The 15,495-nt window shown below is 37.8% G+C and overlaps 1 protein-coding gene across 4 annotated transcripts in view; it reads right to left on the minus strand.

The window, feature by feature from the left end:
* LOC127572118 (FERM domain-containing protein 4B-like) overlaps nt 1–15,495 on the minus strand; it is a 178,692-nt gene that overhangs the window by 57,785 nt on the left and 105,412 nt on the right. For all 4 annotated transcript variants that reach the window (XM_052019011.1, XM_052019014.1, XM_052019013.1 and 1 more), the window contains 3 exons: nt 6,898–6,981; nt 2,992–3,057; nt 384–441 (listed from right to left, as the gene is read on the minus strand). In XM_052019011.1, the coding sequence (XP_051874971.1) occupies nt 384–441; nt 2,992–3,057; nt 6,898–6,981 (208 nt within the window). The remainder of the gene's footprint in view (nt 1–383; nt 442–2,991; nt 3,058–6,897; nt 6,982–15,495) is intronic.

Raw genomic sequence — 15,495 nt, forward strand, 5'->3', positions numbered from 1 at the left:
ACATTGTCACACTTCAATGGTACTTCTTGGCTGTGAACTGCATTGCAATATGATGAAATGGTAAAAGGCTATAATGATGCTTCAAAGGATGAAAGAATAGTGCATTTAGCAATGAACTCCAATTTATGCCTTTGCAGAAAGAAGGGCAGAGGAGACAGGGGGAAAAAAACGAAATGAATCAACGACTTTGAGCTAAAGTAAGTGTTTCATGTCGCCGGGGACAAACATTCCATGGTGGTGGAATGAGAAAAAGAAAACCACAGGACACTCACAGTATGAAAGTGATAAGTAGAAGAGCCTTTATTCAAAACAAAATCATTTGCTCCATGACAAATTGTGTGCTAAAAGCATGCAAAGTCAAGTAAATATATTTAATAACTAACCTTCACTCCATAGTAATGAATACCATAAGTAGGAAGAGCTTCCACCACGGTCATATAACTGAAAAAAAATATTGTTAGCTAAACAAAATGCAAACTGTTTCACCCAAATACGAATTCAAAGTAAATCAGCAACTCAATTAGTGACTGTGCTAATTACACAAGTTGGACAAAGAATCAAGTTACAAATGCCTTTATACAGGGACCTGAAAAAATGTCTGCATTGGAATGTGAATTTAGATAACACATTTTCATTATCTGCCTAATCTTTTACTTCTGGGGTTAAATAAAAACAGATGTGAACACCATAGTAACAGTTCTTCCACTAAAAGGGCAATATTAGTTCTTTAAAAAAATATATGGGCCAACATTAATGATCTTTATTGTTGGCAACAAGCATTAAAATGTTTATGTTACTCAAAGTCCTTTTTAAAAAAAAGATACATGAAATTAGATTATTGGAGTACCAGCAAGAACAGAGGAAACACGAAACCCAGCCACAGTCTCATCTGATTACAAGCTTGGCTGCAACATCGTGATTTAATGACCAATTGAACCATTATACTATTTCACAGGCAGGAATAAAGTACAATTCTATTAACATTTTTAATTTTGTGGAGGTCATCTTTTTGAGGTTTGGTTCAGGATGACACAGCCACAAGGAGATTCCTTGTACAACCTGTTTCAAGGGTTTGCATCTCAGTTTGCCCACTGAAAGTTGAAAAACGATTGGCATAATGCAGGTAGTGAGTTTCCATTTGTTGTCATCAAGCAATGAGAAATAATACCTTGAAATCAGATTGCTAAATGATCAGCTTGCATGGATTTGCCAGATAACTTACCGCAATTAGTAGCTTGGAAATACATCAGATATTGTTAACCAAAGTATTCTGACTGGTGAGCTTCTCAGATTTAATTTGCCTGTTGCAACTACTACAGAATAAGCCATCTTTAGATAGTTCTATTATGATGCTTGTATAGTCTTAAGAGATCATATTTTCCCCTCACTCAACAGTTGAAATAAAAAGTATTCTACCTTTTTAAAATCTGTCAGCTGAAATGCATTCTGTATGTTCAAAAATCTATAAGAGTTACATGGAATACAAAGTGGGTTTATGGATGCTAAATATTATCCGCACACAAGGGGACATAACAGGAAGGTCCATGACATGCCTCCAGAAGTCCTTCTGGCTGCTGATCCTGCCAGCACTATTCAACAGATAAATAAAGAACATTTTACCTGCCGACTTTCACCTCTATGACTTTGGTGGATAGACACAGGAGGATAATCCATATACTACAGTCAACTGGAATGGATGTTCAGATTATGTAACAATTAAATTAGGAAAAGTAGAAATTCATTCTCATATCTTCAATATGTGAGAATTTGTGTTTGTCAATCAATGAATTATTGTTTGGCCAACATTTTGCTCACAAACTAACAACTTTAATGCTGCAGCATGCAGGTAAACTTGTTGCTGGAACTATGTTTTGCTGTTAAATACACTGAATCTACCGGTTGAATGGGCCATTAGAAAATTGGCTAATGGAATACAAACTGGAAAAGTATAGAGACCAGTTGCAAACACTTTAAACTTCAGAAACTTGCATTACCTGCCACAATCAGAAATGCTTAATTCTCATGTGGAATTTTTGATTACAATGGTGATTGGTTTTTGGTGCTGTGATCTGGGAATATTCCACGACAAAACAGTAACATGTGCAGTGGAGGCCGTGAAGAAATTAGAAACCAGGATAAAATAAACAGTAAATTAGAGATGTAATTGTTTTCTGGGTCTCGCAATACTTTTGGATGAACATAGTGAGAAGACAGCCTGCAGGCTTCCACTAATGCATACAATTAGATAGTAAATTTAACAAACAAGTTTTTCATGTAAATATAACTTTACAACTTACACTCCCTAAACACCAGATAGTTATGTTACATTACACATACTTTGAGTAGTTATCAAAAGTGCAGAAGTCTTCTCTCTCTGTTCCCAAATTCTCCTCAGTGATGGAAACCTATGCTGAGGCACTCACACAAGGTTTCTGGTCATTTCACCCAAAAATGAGAAGGGTCCCACGTACATTCACACATTTTCTCCTGGGTATCAACTGTCAGAAGTATTGACCAATTTTGGTATTTCTCTTACTTAGCCCAGGAGCATCTAGAATAATGCTTGTGACAGATGAAATCAAGAGGGACTAGGAACCAAACTTGGCATTTTATGTTACACATGCTTTGTGAATACGTGGTTGCTTAATCCACAAAGTAAAGTCATTGTCACAGAGAGATACAGCATGGAAATGGGCTCTCAGCCCACTGAGTCTGCCCCTTACATTCCCGTAAACTCTCCCCAGATTCTACCATTCTTCTATACACTAGGGGCAATGTACAGCCCCAATTAACCCACCAACCCACACACTTTTGGGATGTGGGAGGGGACTGGAGTACCCAGGGGGAACCCCATGCAGTCACAGGGAGAATGTGCATGCTTCACACGAACAGCATTAGGAGATCTTTGGTGTTTACCCTATTAAGTTATTTATTCCTCACTCTACATGAATTGCAGACATTGTCCAAACTGAGCAATGAACATTTGCTTACTTGACAATTGCTTGTCCTCTGCTGAGTCCTTTGAGTTTTTTATAATGGTCAATCACTCGGTCTTCACTGCAAGAACAAACACAACATTTTAGTCCAGACAAAAAAGAAACTTCCAGTCAAGACAATATGTTCAGCCATGACGCCACACACCATGTGTGGTTTGTATAGTTTGTTAATTTAATAAAAACAGGTCATCTATTCTGCCCAATAAGCAAGTGCCTGCCATGCAGAAAATTCTGTCTGGCCCAATGTCATTTTAACTTAATGGGATAAGTTTGCATCCTTCATTCATTTGATTCCTAAACAAATTAACTGAGCTCACACAAGTCAGTTCATATTCAATAACTAATCTGGGAGGAGGTATTTTCAGGCAATCATTTAAACTGTAGTACTGCCAAAGAAATCAAAGGATGAGGCTACATTTACTTAGTGCCTTTCATGAACTGAGGACTTAACAAAACATGTTTTATTTCCAATAAAGTAATTTTGAAGTGTAGTTGTTGCATAATGTAGGGACATTTTAAGATTTAAACTGAAAGGTAACTGGGAAATGGAAAATAGAGACGACAATATTTTTGATTAAGAACCTTGAATGAAAAATTTTGGTCATACTCAAAAGGGGTGAATCTATCTTTTGTACCAACAAGATAGATTCTTCCCTGGCACCAGTATTAATTATATTGCAGCAATCAAAAAAGTGCTGGAGCAGGGAAATGAGATGAGATCAAACAAAATCAGATACGGTAGAAGAAAGGCAAGGCCCCAATGACTTCTTGTTCCATTGATGATTTTTGGATTCTGTGAAACAACTTGTATTTGTATAACATCAAAAAAAACACTGCAAGAAATTTCTAAAGAATATATGAACTTGATGCTGGAGTATACAAACATATATTGTGACAGGTGATCAAAGGTTTGATCAAAAACTTAAACTTTTAAGAATGATCTTTAAAAAAGGAGAGGAAAGTGAAGATGCAGAGAGTTTTAGGTGGATAATTCCAGATCTTAGGCCAGGGCTGGTAAATAAATTGTTTGATGTGAAGCCAAGCCAGACAAATCAGGAAGGTCAGCTTTGATTTTTTTGTCCATGTTAGCTGATCTCAGCTGTAGAAACAATGTAAATTAAAGCTACTTCAAAGGGTATTTCAAAGCAAGTCTACCTGGGTTCTCCACCTGTTTATAACGCAGTGATCCCCAATTGAAAATGCATGTATGAACATGTGAAGACACGAGAGGGTTCAACATGATGGCTCCATTAGGGAAATCATCTGCTAATACTCAGTCTAGACTCACACAAAGATTGCCACTTCGATGAAACAGAACTTGAATTTTCCCAGTTTTAACTGATTAACAAAATATAAAAACTACTGAAGGCCTACTGAGACATTTTTTAAAAATTCTTTTTCACCAATACCATTCCTGTGTTGCCATTGAATGCCAACAATGTGGAATTTATATTTTCATTTGTTTTGCTATAAAAATGCAGCACATAACTTTCAAAACATTTGTGATGTGCATCCATTCGCTGTGGGCTTAACAATTACTTTAACAATGATGGGATCGCAATCACCTTGCAGACTATGTTACATGATTATCTATTGTAACATTGTTGAAATAAGTTTGGCGTTCAGCTGAAGTCCCATTGCCACAATAGACAGTTGTATTTCATTGATGCCCTGTGTCTAAGTGAGTGAGAGTGAAAGTGATATTCTGCTCAGAGGAACATACAACAAGGTACATTGAAATCCCCGGCTATAAAATATAATGGGCATGCTTAAACCATTCCGAAATAGAAGACCTTTTCAAGCTATAATAGGATTGGCATATACAAAAGAAGAACTTCAGGTAAGATAACACAAATGACAGATGGAATATGTTGGAAAGTTCAAAAAATATAATAAAGTGGCATTTATTTGCGCATAATCTTCAAAGCTACCAATACTGCAGAGATGACAGTCAACTGTTGAAGAATGAAATGCAGTGTTTCAAGAACATGGGAGATACCCTATTAGTAGTAGAGGACAGCTCCAACAACTAAGCAATCCCAGAAATCTGTTGGCACCATGGAGTGCAAATGACATCTTATATGATGAAATTATTGTAAAGCTAACACTGCATCGTCTGAAATATTGGAAGCGGCATTTGGGAAATGCACTGTCAACCTGAGGCACTCAGTGAGACACTAGCTTCAGAATGTTCTTTTAGATTCTAGGGATGGATTAGTATGCAGGTTAAGAGATGCGTAAATACAGTCCAAACTCTAACATGCAAAACTTCTGAGAAGGCCATGCTTATTGTGATTTCAATGGAAATGCCACTAAAAAAAAGACTATAGTTAAAGTTGGCATCAGCTGTTTCAAGACCCAATCATGGCTGCAATAAGGGCAATTTTGGCAGGAAATTAGTTAAACATGGGAACCTTGGAGGTGAGAAAACCATGGGACATTTGACTGCAAAAGGTAGAAGGCACTGTTATAACAACAGAGAAACCACATACAGCTTCCGTCTGCCCATTTAAAATAGCTCACCATTATGACTATAAAGTAATATGGCACCCGGCCCAGTTTGCAGAACGAAACAGAACATGGCTGACATGGAGAATTGCAGTCCATGTTCTTTCCAAATAAGGGTCAATTACTGGGATGCACAGACAGCATGATCTTGGTAACCCGTTTTGAAGACTGAAACACAGTCAGTGTGAACAGATCCAAGAGTAGGAACATGAAAGTCAGAATGAAGAAACGGGAGTAAAAGAGGAATCTGCCATCATGGAACTCAGTTTGGAACCATAAAGCAAGGAGTGATTTTGGTGCAGACCAATGAGAGTCTGGGATGGCAAAATGGTGCTTCTCACAATGGTCCTCTTTGAATCTGTCAGGTTTGGCGAGATAGGAATGAAGACAGCAACCCAACTGGGGTTTGGCCAATTATGCTATGCTGGATAAAATAACAGAGGATTGGTAGCTATATCAGAAAACCAGGCCCACAGCAAGATGCACTGCTCAATGGATAAAGGTGCCAGAAGGGTAAAGCATGGGTGAAAATTGACATTAGCAAAAGGTCAGAGAGTCACATAGCACAGGAACAAGCCTTTCAGCCCACCATCTCCACCCTGACCATCAAGTACCTATCTATACCGATCCCATTTTTCTAGAATCCACACCATTCCTAATGGTCTCATTCCCCACTTATTTCCTTGTAAACAATTCCCTTTTGTGCCATAACATGAAAGAAAGCTATTCTGTTGAGAAAGTGATTAAAGGTTAAGCCCAAATTCAGCTGTATTTGCTAGTCCACCTGATTGTACTTCATAAAGACTGAACGTCAATGAAGCCTGAGTAAAGGTTTTTGCTAATTGAAAATACTGTCTTTTTGACACACATAGAAGTGGGGAAAACCCCTCCAAATTGAACCAAAGGGTAGAAACAAAATGTGAAATGGAAGCTCTAATGACTGCAATAATACCTGGAACTCTATTCTGAACTCCTTGCCATAAATGAGACAAAGGAGGAAAAACAAATTTATGCCACCATATAGTAACTAATTTTGAAATACCAGTGAAGTTCTCAGTTATCCTGACTAATGGTCTCATTAATCCAACAGTTTTCATTGAACGAGTAAGTTTCTTACAGCACCATGCACCATGGTACTATAGACATGGTGCAATATTAACGTTGGGTAAGTTGGGATGGTAGTAATACCGTCAATGTACCGTAGGCCACCCAGTGCAATAAGATGCAATGAAACAAAAATATGATTGGCTTTATGCACAACTAAACTTGGGCTTGGAAACTTCATATTTGATATCGCTACCTACGAATGCCTTTGCAATGATTTATGTATCCAAGAAGGTCTTGAATTTCCCATCAATTGCCTTTTGTCCCCCTGTAATTTTAACCAACTCACCAATACGCAAGTGATGGATGTTCCTGCAATGCTCGAGTGGGAAGGGCTGGGAGTTTCTTCAGTTCTTCCCTTGCATTTTCATTACTGAAAAATAGGTAGAATAAAGTGCAAAATTCTTCATTAGAAGATGGATGTGAAATATCATCGTTCCCTTTACGATTGATCTACAGTAAGTATTCATCATCCACTAACTTTACATTTTTGTGTTGCTTCCTAAGCAGCAATAACAGGTAAGTTGGAACATCAAGTAAAATAATGTTCAAAATGCACAGGAAGTTGGTCAGAATAAATAAAATAGATAGGTTAACAGTTGGATCTGTCACCTAATCCCAGCAAGACAGGAACCATGACTGATATCCCCAGTTTCTAAACAAATGATACAATGGCCTGAGATAGTTACTTCCAGTACCCTGGATATATGTTTGCTCCACAGATTGCAAATTAAAACTGGGATCTTCATTGCTAAGCAAAATGATAAGTTAACTAGACAGTACTAAATGATTAAATGATCCAAACTTACTCACACTCAGTATAGCTCTTTTTGTCTTCAACACCAGACTTCCCATGCTGTCAAATCATCCCATTTACTGAGTTTTGCCAATGTGACAAGATGTAGTAACAGCACATTATATGTAGTGAATAGCTGTGTCTTTTTTCCACTTATGTGAAGCATTAAATGGTGATTGAGTCTTCTTCTCTCTGATATCCCACCCCATTGTTATAAATAACACAATAATATTGGAACTGCTTCTAAAGGCAGACTGAGGGCGATTAGTCATTGCCAAGATTGTAATCAAAACTTAATCAACCATACAGGAAGATCCGGAATCAGTCATTCATTTAGGTGCCTTAACACAAGAGGATTAGAAGTGATGCAGTTATTTAGGTTTTGCAATTAATTTAAGTTAGTCCTCTTCAGGTTAGATATCCAATTTTCACACACTCTCCATGACTGCATGGGTTTTCCTCTGGGTACTCTAGTTTCCTCCCACATCCCAAAGGTGTGTGGATAGGTTAATTGACTACAGTACATCACCTCTTAGTGCCGGTTAACGGTAAAAAGAATCAAAGGGAAGCTGACGGTAGGTGTCTGAAATGTGCTGAGAGGGGAAGTGGTGGAAGCAGATACAAAAGCAAAGTTTAAAAGGTATTTAGACAGGCAGGGAATGGAGCGATATAGACCATGTTCAAGCAGATGAGATTAGTTTGGATTGGCATCATGGTCAGCACAGACACTGTGGGTCGAAAGGCCTGTTCCTGTGCTATACTGTTCCATGTTGACATGCAGGATATAGAATAAATCGCAGGAGTATGGGGGGGAAAAGCAGGAGAATTTAACTAATGGAATTTCTTTCCTGGGAGCTGGCACGAATCTTATGGGCTGAATGGCTTCCTAATAAGCATAATGAGTTTTAGTTCCTCTTCACTGGAATTGTGTTTTAATCACTCAGGTGACGTGTCAGGCCCTGATTGCACATTCAGCTGCTTCAGCATTAGGAAGAGGCTTAGTATAAAGCAAAACTGTTTTCCAACATCACTGTTATAACAGACTGAATGCATTCAATTTTAACAGTTGTTATATCTGACTATTCACTTAGCCAAATTTGTTTACAGTCCCTTCTTGGGGGTGGGGGGGTGTTCAAACAGAGACATAATTTTACCCCCATCCTTTCAACAAACACACAACAATCTGCAAGCACGTTGTTCGTGTGTGTGTGTGCCAGTGCACATACAAAAGGGAATGCCTGCTTGCCTGCCTACCCACATATAATGTTTGTGTATTTATTTTGTCCCTTCAAAGCATCCAAATTTAAATTCCTGTACTCAGTGTAGATCCTTTGAAACTCCTGGAATGGTGAAAAACTGAGCAATGTTATCATTTCAGTAAAGTAAATAGTTGCAGAGGCTTTGCTCTTAACTCCACCCACAAAGTCAAGTAAATGGCAGCAGCTGATTGCTCTGTATTTAATGCTTCATAAGGCTTACTACATCAGACAGCATCTAACTGCAAAGTCACCTTTGTTGTTTGGGTGGTGCCAGGAATGAATGCTGTATGGAATACACCTACTTTAGGCAAAATATTAAAGTTGAAAATGTGTTGTACTGGGATTAACACATTTTCCACATACATGCCATACTTAATCCTCATTGATGTTCAAACCTCTTATTATACAATGTATTGCTTCCCTGTTTACATATTCACCGCCACCAATATATACTTTTAGAATTTAATCTTTACATATTTTAAAGAAAATTCCCTCATTAATTTCATAAGTGGATTTTTGTTCCTAATTGATGTTGAAAATAAGCATATAATTTTAGCACATTTTATGCTTAACTGAGTAGGATTAATCTGAGAAGGTAAGCAAATAATCTATTGCGCATGGTGATCTCACCTACCTAGTTTAGATTACATTCCAAACTTGAAGGTAAAAGCCTATTGATGAATGGCAGAATAAAAATGTGATAATAGGAAATGGCAATAAAATGGTTTCCTTGTTTACAACAGGACAACACTCCAGCAGCAAACCTGAAAGGATTGCTTTTTACCCAGTTGGGCCAAGTTAATCTTCAGAAAGAAACCAATGAAATTAGGGTAGATTTCAAATAAGAAGAGGAAATTCTCCAATTATTTAGATAACTCATGCCTTTAAAGAGGAAAGGCATGCTTTGCCATTTTGTGCATCTACTCTTCAGCTGACTGGGCTGTACGCATTTCCACGTTTTGGGTTTCTATTTCAGTTTTCTACTAGTTCCAATAGTTTTTTGATTTTACTCCAAGGTATTATTTGCTTGGAAAAGAGCGAACTAACATGGTACTTGCTTTTCAAACCACTTAACAGAATTTAATGCTAGATCATTTCTGACCTCAGCTTTGGAGTTTCTGATTTTTAAAGAAGACAGCTAAATGAGACTTTTATGAGTACAATAAGACATTAAAATCTGAAGGGAGAGATAAGTTCCAGTAAATTACATCATATTAAATCAAACAATGGAATACTGATAGTTAATGAAGCAAAAATGTACATCTTGTGCAAGGAAGTTCTTGAAAGAGTGATTAATATATGGTTGGATAGTGGAGACAGAAGTCATGGAATGACTGAAGCAGCAGGTAGATTGATGATGGTGGAAAGAGCAGCAGCTAGCATGGGCTAACTAACCTTCCATGAAATCAGTGGTCCACTAATAAGGATAGCCATCCTTTGATGAAGACCAGAAAGCATTTTTCAATTACATATGATGAGCAATTTTGTACAATTATTTTCATTTTAGCATTTAAATTTAAAAATTTCCACAGGGAAGAGTAAACTAAATTTTTAACATATTCAAAGTATTTTTCCTTTCTATTCTAAGTAAGGTGTTATACTATTTAAAATATTGGTTTGATGCTGGTGTTAAAATAATAGACTAAAAAATATTAATATCATGGTCATTGCTAACAAATAATCTCTAAACTCAAAGCTTTAGTGGAATATAAACTAGAAACAGGAGCCTTTATTTGCTACTACTAAGCTATAACAACACACATTAATGCACTATTATAGCTACTTTTTTGTTCCACTGCATATATTCTCATAATATACAACACTTTTCACTTAAAATAATTATGTGCTATCAAACTATCAACAAAAATATACCCCTTACCAATGCAGTGTATCCATTCTGGAGATACTATTACACTATTTAGTATTAGCCTTCAATTAAACCAGTTGTTATGGAGATCCAGAGTAAAGCTTGTGAATGAACCTTGTATAAACTGATTAAATTTAGAATGATTATACCGCAGAACTGTTTCTTGAGAAACAGTCCTCTGACTTAAGTTCTCAGAGATTCTCTGCTCTTATACCCTTGATTTATCCATTTACCAAACCGCTACTACAAAGACATCATTGCTGCAAGTGCACTCCTTTTGTGCAATCTTTCAAAGTTTTATGTACAGAAAAATTATTTTCAATGCCAACTATGCCCTACTTATATTTTCTGATTTTGCATATCTTTTAAAATCACATTTTTCAATTAACTGGACAATCAGATAGATCATAGTAATCTAAGAATTAAATTATCAGGTCACCAGTAACTGAAATCGGACTCTAAGTCAGAAGCTTACTTAATTGTTTTAGATTCGTAAACCAGCCACCATATTAATCTACTTAGAATGACCTAAACTCTGGATTGATTCAGATTAATAATTGAATTGCTTCACACCTTGAGTTTGACTTTTAACAGAGGCCAACATCTGTCATTCCAATCGGAAAGGTTAACAGCAGACAATATTCCAAATGTCTCTTGACACCACAATATCTTTTCAAAGCTTTTAATGTCCTCACCAATGCATTCTCCACTAAAGTCTGTGTTTTACACAATATAGATCATTCTAATCACTCATTCATTATTCTTATATTCTTTCTGAAAATTGTTAACAGGTAATGCAATTTTGTGATCAATTTTATTCTGATCAATGCGACTTGAACATAGAACAGTATAGCACAGTACGGGCCCTTCGGCCCATGATGTTGTGCCCACCCATATAAACCTTATCCACATTCAAACTATTCCCCTCTTTACTTCACGTCCCATAACCCCATTTTTCTTTCATCCATGTGCCTATCTAAGAGTCTCCTAAATGACCCAATCATATTGGCCACTACCACCACCCCCTGGCAGTGCATTCCAGGCACCCACCACTCTGCGTAAAAAACGTTCCTCTGATATCTCCCCTGAACTTTTCCCCATGCAGCTTAAAGGAATGACCTCCAGTATTGGCCATTACCACCTTGGGGAAAAGGTGCTGGCCATCCACTCTGTCTATGCCTCTCATAATCTTACATATCTCTATCAATTTGCCTCTCATCCTCTGTTGCTCTAAAGAGAAAAAGTCTAACTTGCTCAACCTCTCCTCATAAGAGATGTTCTCCAATCCAGGAAGCATCCTTGTAAATCTCCTCTGCACCTTCCCCAAAGCTTCCATATCCTTCCCATAATATGGTGACCAGCAATCCCCTGGCTAATGAAGGACAGCACACCAAACACCTTCTTAACCACCCAGCAACTTTGAGGGATCTATGTACTTGGACCCCAAGATCTCTCTGTTCCTTCACACTGCTAAGAATCCTGCCATTAACCTTGTACTCTGCTTTCAAGTTTGATCTTCCAAAATATATCACTTCACACTTCTCCAGATTGAACTCCATCTGCCACTCTCTACCCAGCTCTGCATCCTGTCTGTATCCAGCTGCAACCTTCAATAACCTTCTGCACTATCTACTACACCACCAACCTGTGTGTCATCTGCAAACTTACCAACCCGCCGTTCCACTTCTTCATCCTAGTCATTTATAAAAATCACAAAGAGCAGGGATCCCCGAACAGATCCCTGCGGAACGCTACCAGTTACTGACCTCCAGGTCGAATACTCTCCTTCTACAACCACCCTCTGCCTTCTGTGGGCAGGCCAATTCTGAATCCACACAGCTAATTCTCCATGGATCCCATTCCACATGACTTTCTGGATGAGCCTACCATGGGGAACTTGTCAAACGCCTTACTAAAATATATACCATATCACCGCATTACGTTCATCAATTTGTCTTGTTACTTCCTTGAAAAACTCTATTAGGCTCATGAGGCACTACCTGCCCTTTACGGAGCCATGTTGACTATCCCTAATAAGACTATGCTTCTCCCAATGCTCATAAACCCTGTCTCTGGAATCCTCTCCAATAGTTTGTCCACCACTGATGAAAGACTCACTGGTCTATATTTCCTAGGATTATCCTAATGCTTTCTAGTAGCTCCAACACTGCTTCTTTCTTTACCTTGACATGGTCCAACCCATTTGCCTGTTCTACACTGACCTCACATTCATCTAAGTCTCTCTCCCTAGTGAACACTGAAGCAAAATATTCATTCAGGACCTCCCCTACTTCCTTTGCCTCCAGACACATTCCCCACCCCCACCCCTATCGCTGAGCGGTCCTACCCTCACCCTAGTCATCCTCTTGTTCCTCACATGTGTGTGGAGGCTTTAGGGTTTTCCTTAACCCTACTTGCCAAGGTCTTCTCATGTCCCCTTCTAGCTCTCCTCAATCCCTTCTTAAGCTCCTTCCTGGCTACCTTATAATTCTCAAGAGCCCTGTCTGATTTTTGCTTCCTAAACTTTAAATATGTTTCCTTCTTCCTCTTGACTAAACCTTCCACCTCTCTTGTTAACCATGGTTCCTTCACTCTACCATCTTTTCCTTGTCTCAGTGGGACAAATCTATCTAGAACGCCCAATAATGAAAACTCATTCTGCATTCAGTTTTCCTACATTGACTAAAAATAAATCACTTTAAATGACTGTTCATCTCAGTGCAGAGACACGCATCTCTCCTGTGTCATATATCTCTTCTTTTCCATGTATGTAAGCACCGTGGAAACTATTATTGAAGTATTATCTCTCAACATAATTGAAATCTATGAAAAGCACTTTGGCAGCTTTGTAAACTTCAGGATAATTTGAATTTGACAGATTGTACGTTGTCACCATGCATTTAACATGACCAGAACAGAGGGAAACTTCCTGTATAGTTTATTCTGTGTGATTCTTAGAAGTGCAAATTAACCTTTGCAACAGCCATGCAAAAATCACAGCTCCAAGACTTTACGCTGGGTTACATATGGCATAAATGAAAGAAACAAAAACAATTTTGTTTCTCCCCATCTGCACGATGGTAGAGTAAATGATCAAATGATGTATTAATTAACTGACACTGTGATCAACACTTGCTCAACCAATGCAACATTAAAAATACTCTAATCTAGGGAAGAGAAAAGAAATAGGAGCAAATGATTATTACCAGAAACTAAACATCCTTAGAATGTCACAAAAAGAATCATAACTAAGTACTTCATAATTAAGTACTTTTCTGATCACTTGTCATTTTTCAATTGATAAATGTGGGAACCAGAAAGCAAAGTTTCACAAATACCAATGACAGCAATCGGTTAATTTGGTTCCATGACATATTACGGGGAACTATTGGTGAAATAATGTTGACAATGATTCCAGGGCTTTCAGAATGGGTTTTCATTTTTGTTAAAGTCATGTTGATCAGCATATACTGTATGTTAACATTGCACTACCTGTAAAACATTTTCTACACTGAAGATAGGAAGCTTTTATTCATTACAAATGATGTTTCATACAGGTATAGTGTGAAAGAAAATGCTGCAGACACACAACAGGTTATGCAGCATCTGTGGAGAAGAGGAGTCGATGACCTTTCACACGAACTTGGAAAAGTGGGAAAATAAGTCTGCTTTTAAAAGTTGCAGAGGAGGAACGGAATGAGGAAATGAAATAATTTTTTACCCCCAGATTTTCAGCATCCACAGCTTTTTGTGTTTCAGAAGTATGAAATGAGATTTTTACTGTTTATTACAGTACAGGCTTCTGACTCAGTCATCCAACGTTGGTGAGGCTGTATTCGTTACTTGGGTTAGGCAAGCAAAAATGTTCTTTTCCTATCTTGCACAGATCTTCCCCTTATGGACATATTGCACATATTCCTTTAAAATGACAACTAAAACTTATTAACTAGCTACGACTAAAATTAAGCATTTAATGTAAATGGCTGAATTGAAAACTTTGCAGATTTTTGAAGTCCTTCCCCTGGTATAAAACCTGATTTCACTTGAATGTTGCCACAGCCAGGAACACTCACTCTTTTGTGTTTTCATTTTAGGGAAGGAAGCATGTCTTACTTCGTACTCATTCTATGAAGAGCTGTGCACCACGTAACTGTCCCATTTTGGTGAGGTTGAACACTTCATTACACATCTACTTTCCAATGCAAATGGGAGACAGATTTTGATTTAACTACTGGGCTTCCTAAGCCTTAAAAACTAATAATACAACAAAGGCCAGAACCTCTGGCTCCAAGAGAGCAGCATTTTATATACCACTCTATGGATTAGGTTTGAGTAGGAGACTTCAGGGAAGCTTTCGGCTCCACCCTGTTGATTTCTGTCTCTCTCCAACCTGTCAGAATTGTCATCTACCTTCACGGGCGATTCACAGCCTACTCAGAGATTGGCCATTAAATGAGAGCCTTCCCTATACCCTGCTTGAAAATACTGTGGGTAACAGTTCTTAATCATAGATCAATGCATTAGAATGGGCTATTGTGTAACCAGGAAATAAAGGCTGCCAAATATCAAAGTTTATTTAATTTCTATATGCTGAAGCACCAGGTCAAGCATGAAGGAGACATGGCTGTCTCTACTAGAAAAACTGCTCGCGATCTGATTAAATGTTTTTTTAAAAATATAAGCAGAAGCAGAATTCACTGAGTAATGAGGAAATTCAATAAAAACAGACAATTTAACCAATGTTTTAAAGGAAACCTTGAACAACAGGTGCCAAGCTTGTGAATGCGGATGTGAACAGAGAAGAGGAGAAACAATATGTCACTTACTGCATTGACCACTTTGCCCTTATTCTGCTCTGGCCTAATAAATACAATGTTTTTAATTTAAAAAAATGAATTGTTTTGGTGGCAATTTTGTGCACTGACATCAAGGAATTGCCCATCTGTGTTTGGCAGGGAACAGGAA

The sequence above is a fragment of the Pristis pectinata genome, chromosome 6 (genome assembly GCF_009764475.1).
Source record: "Pristis pectinata isolate sPriPec2 chromosome 6, sPriPec2.1.pri, whole genome shotgun sequence".
Lineage (NCBI taxonomy): Eukaryota > Metazoa > Chordata > Chondrichthyes > Rhinopristiformes > Pristidae > Pristis > Pristis pectinata.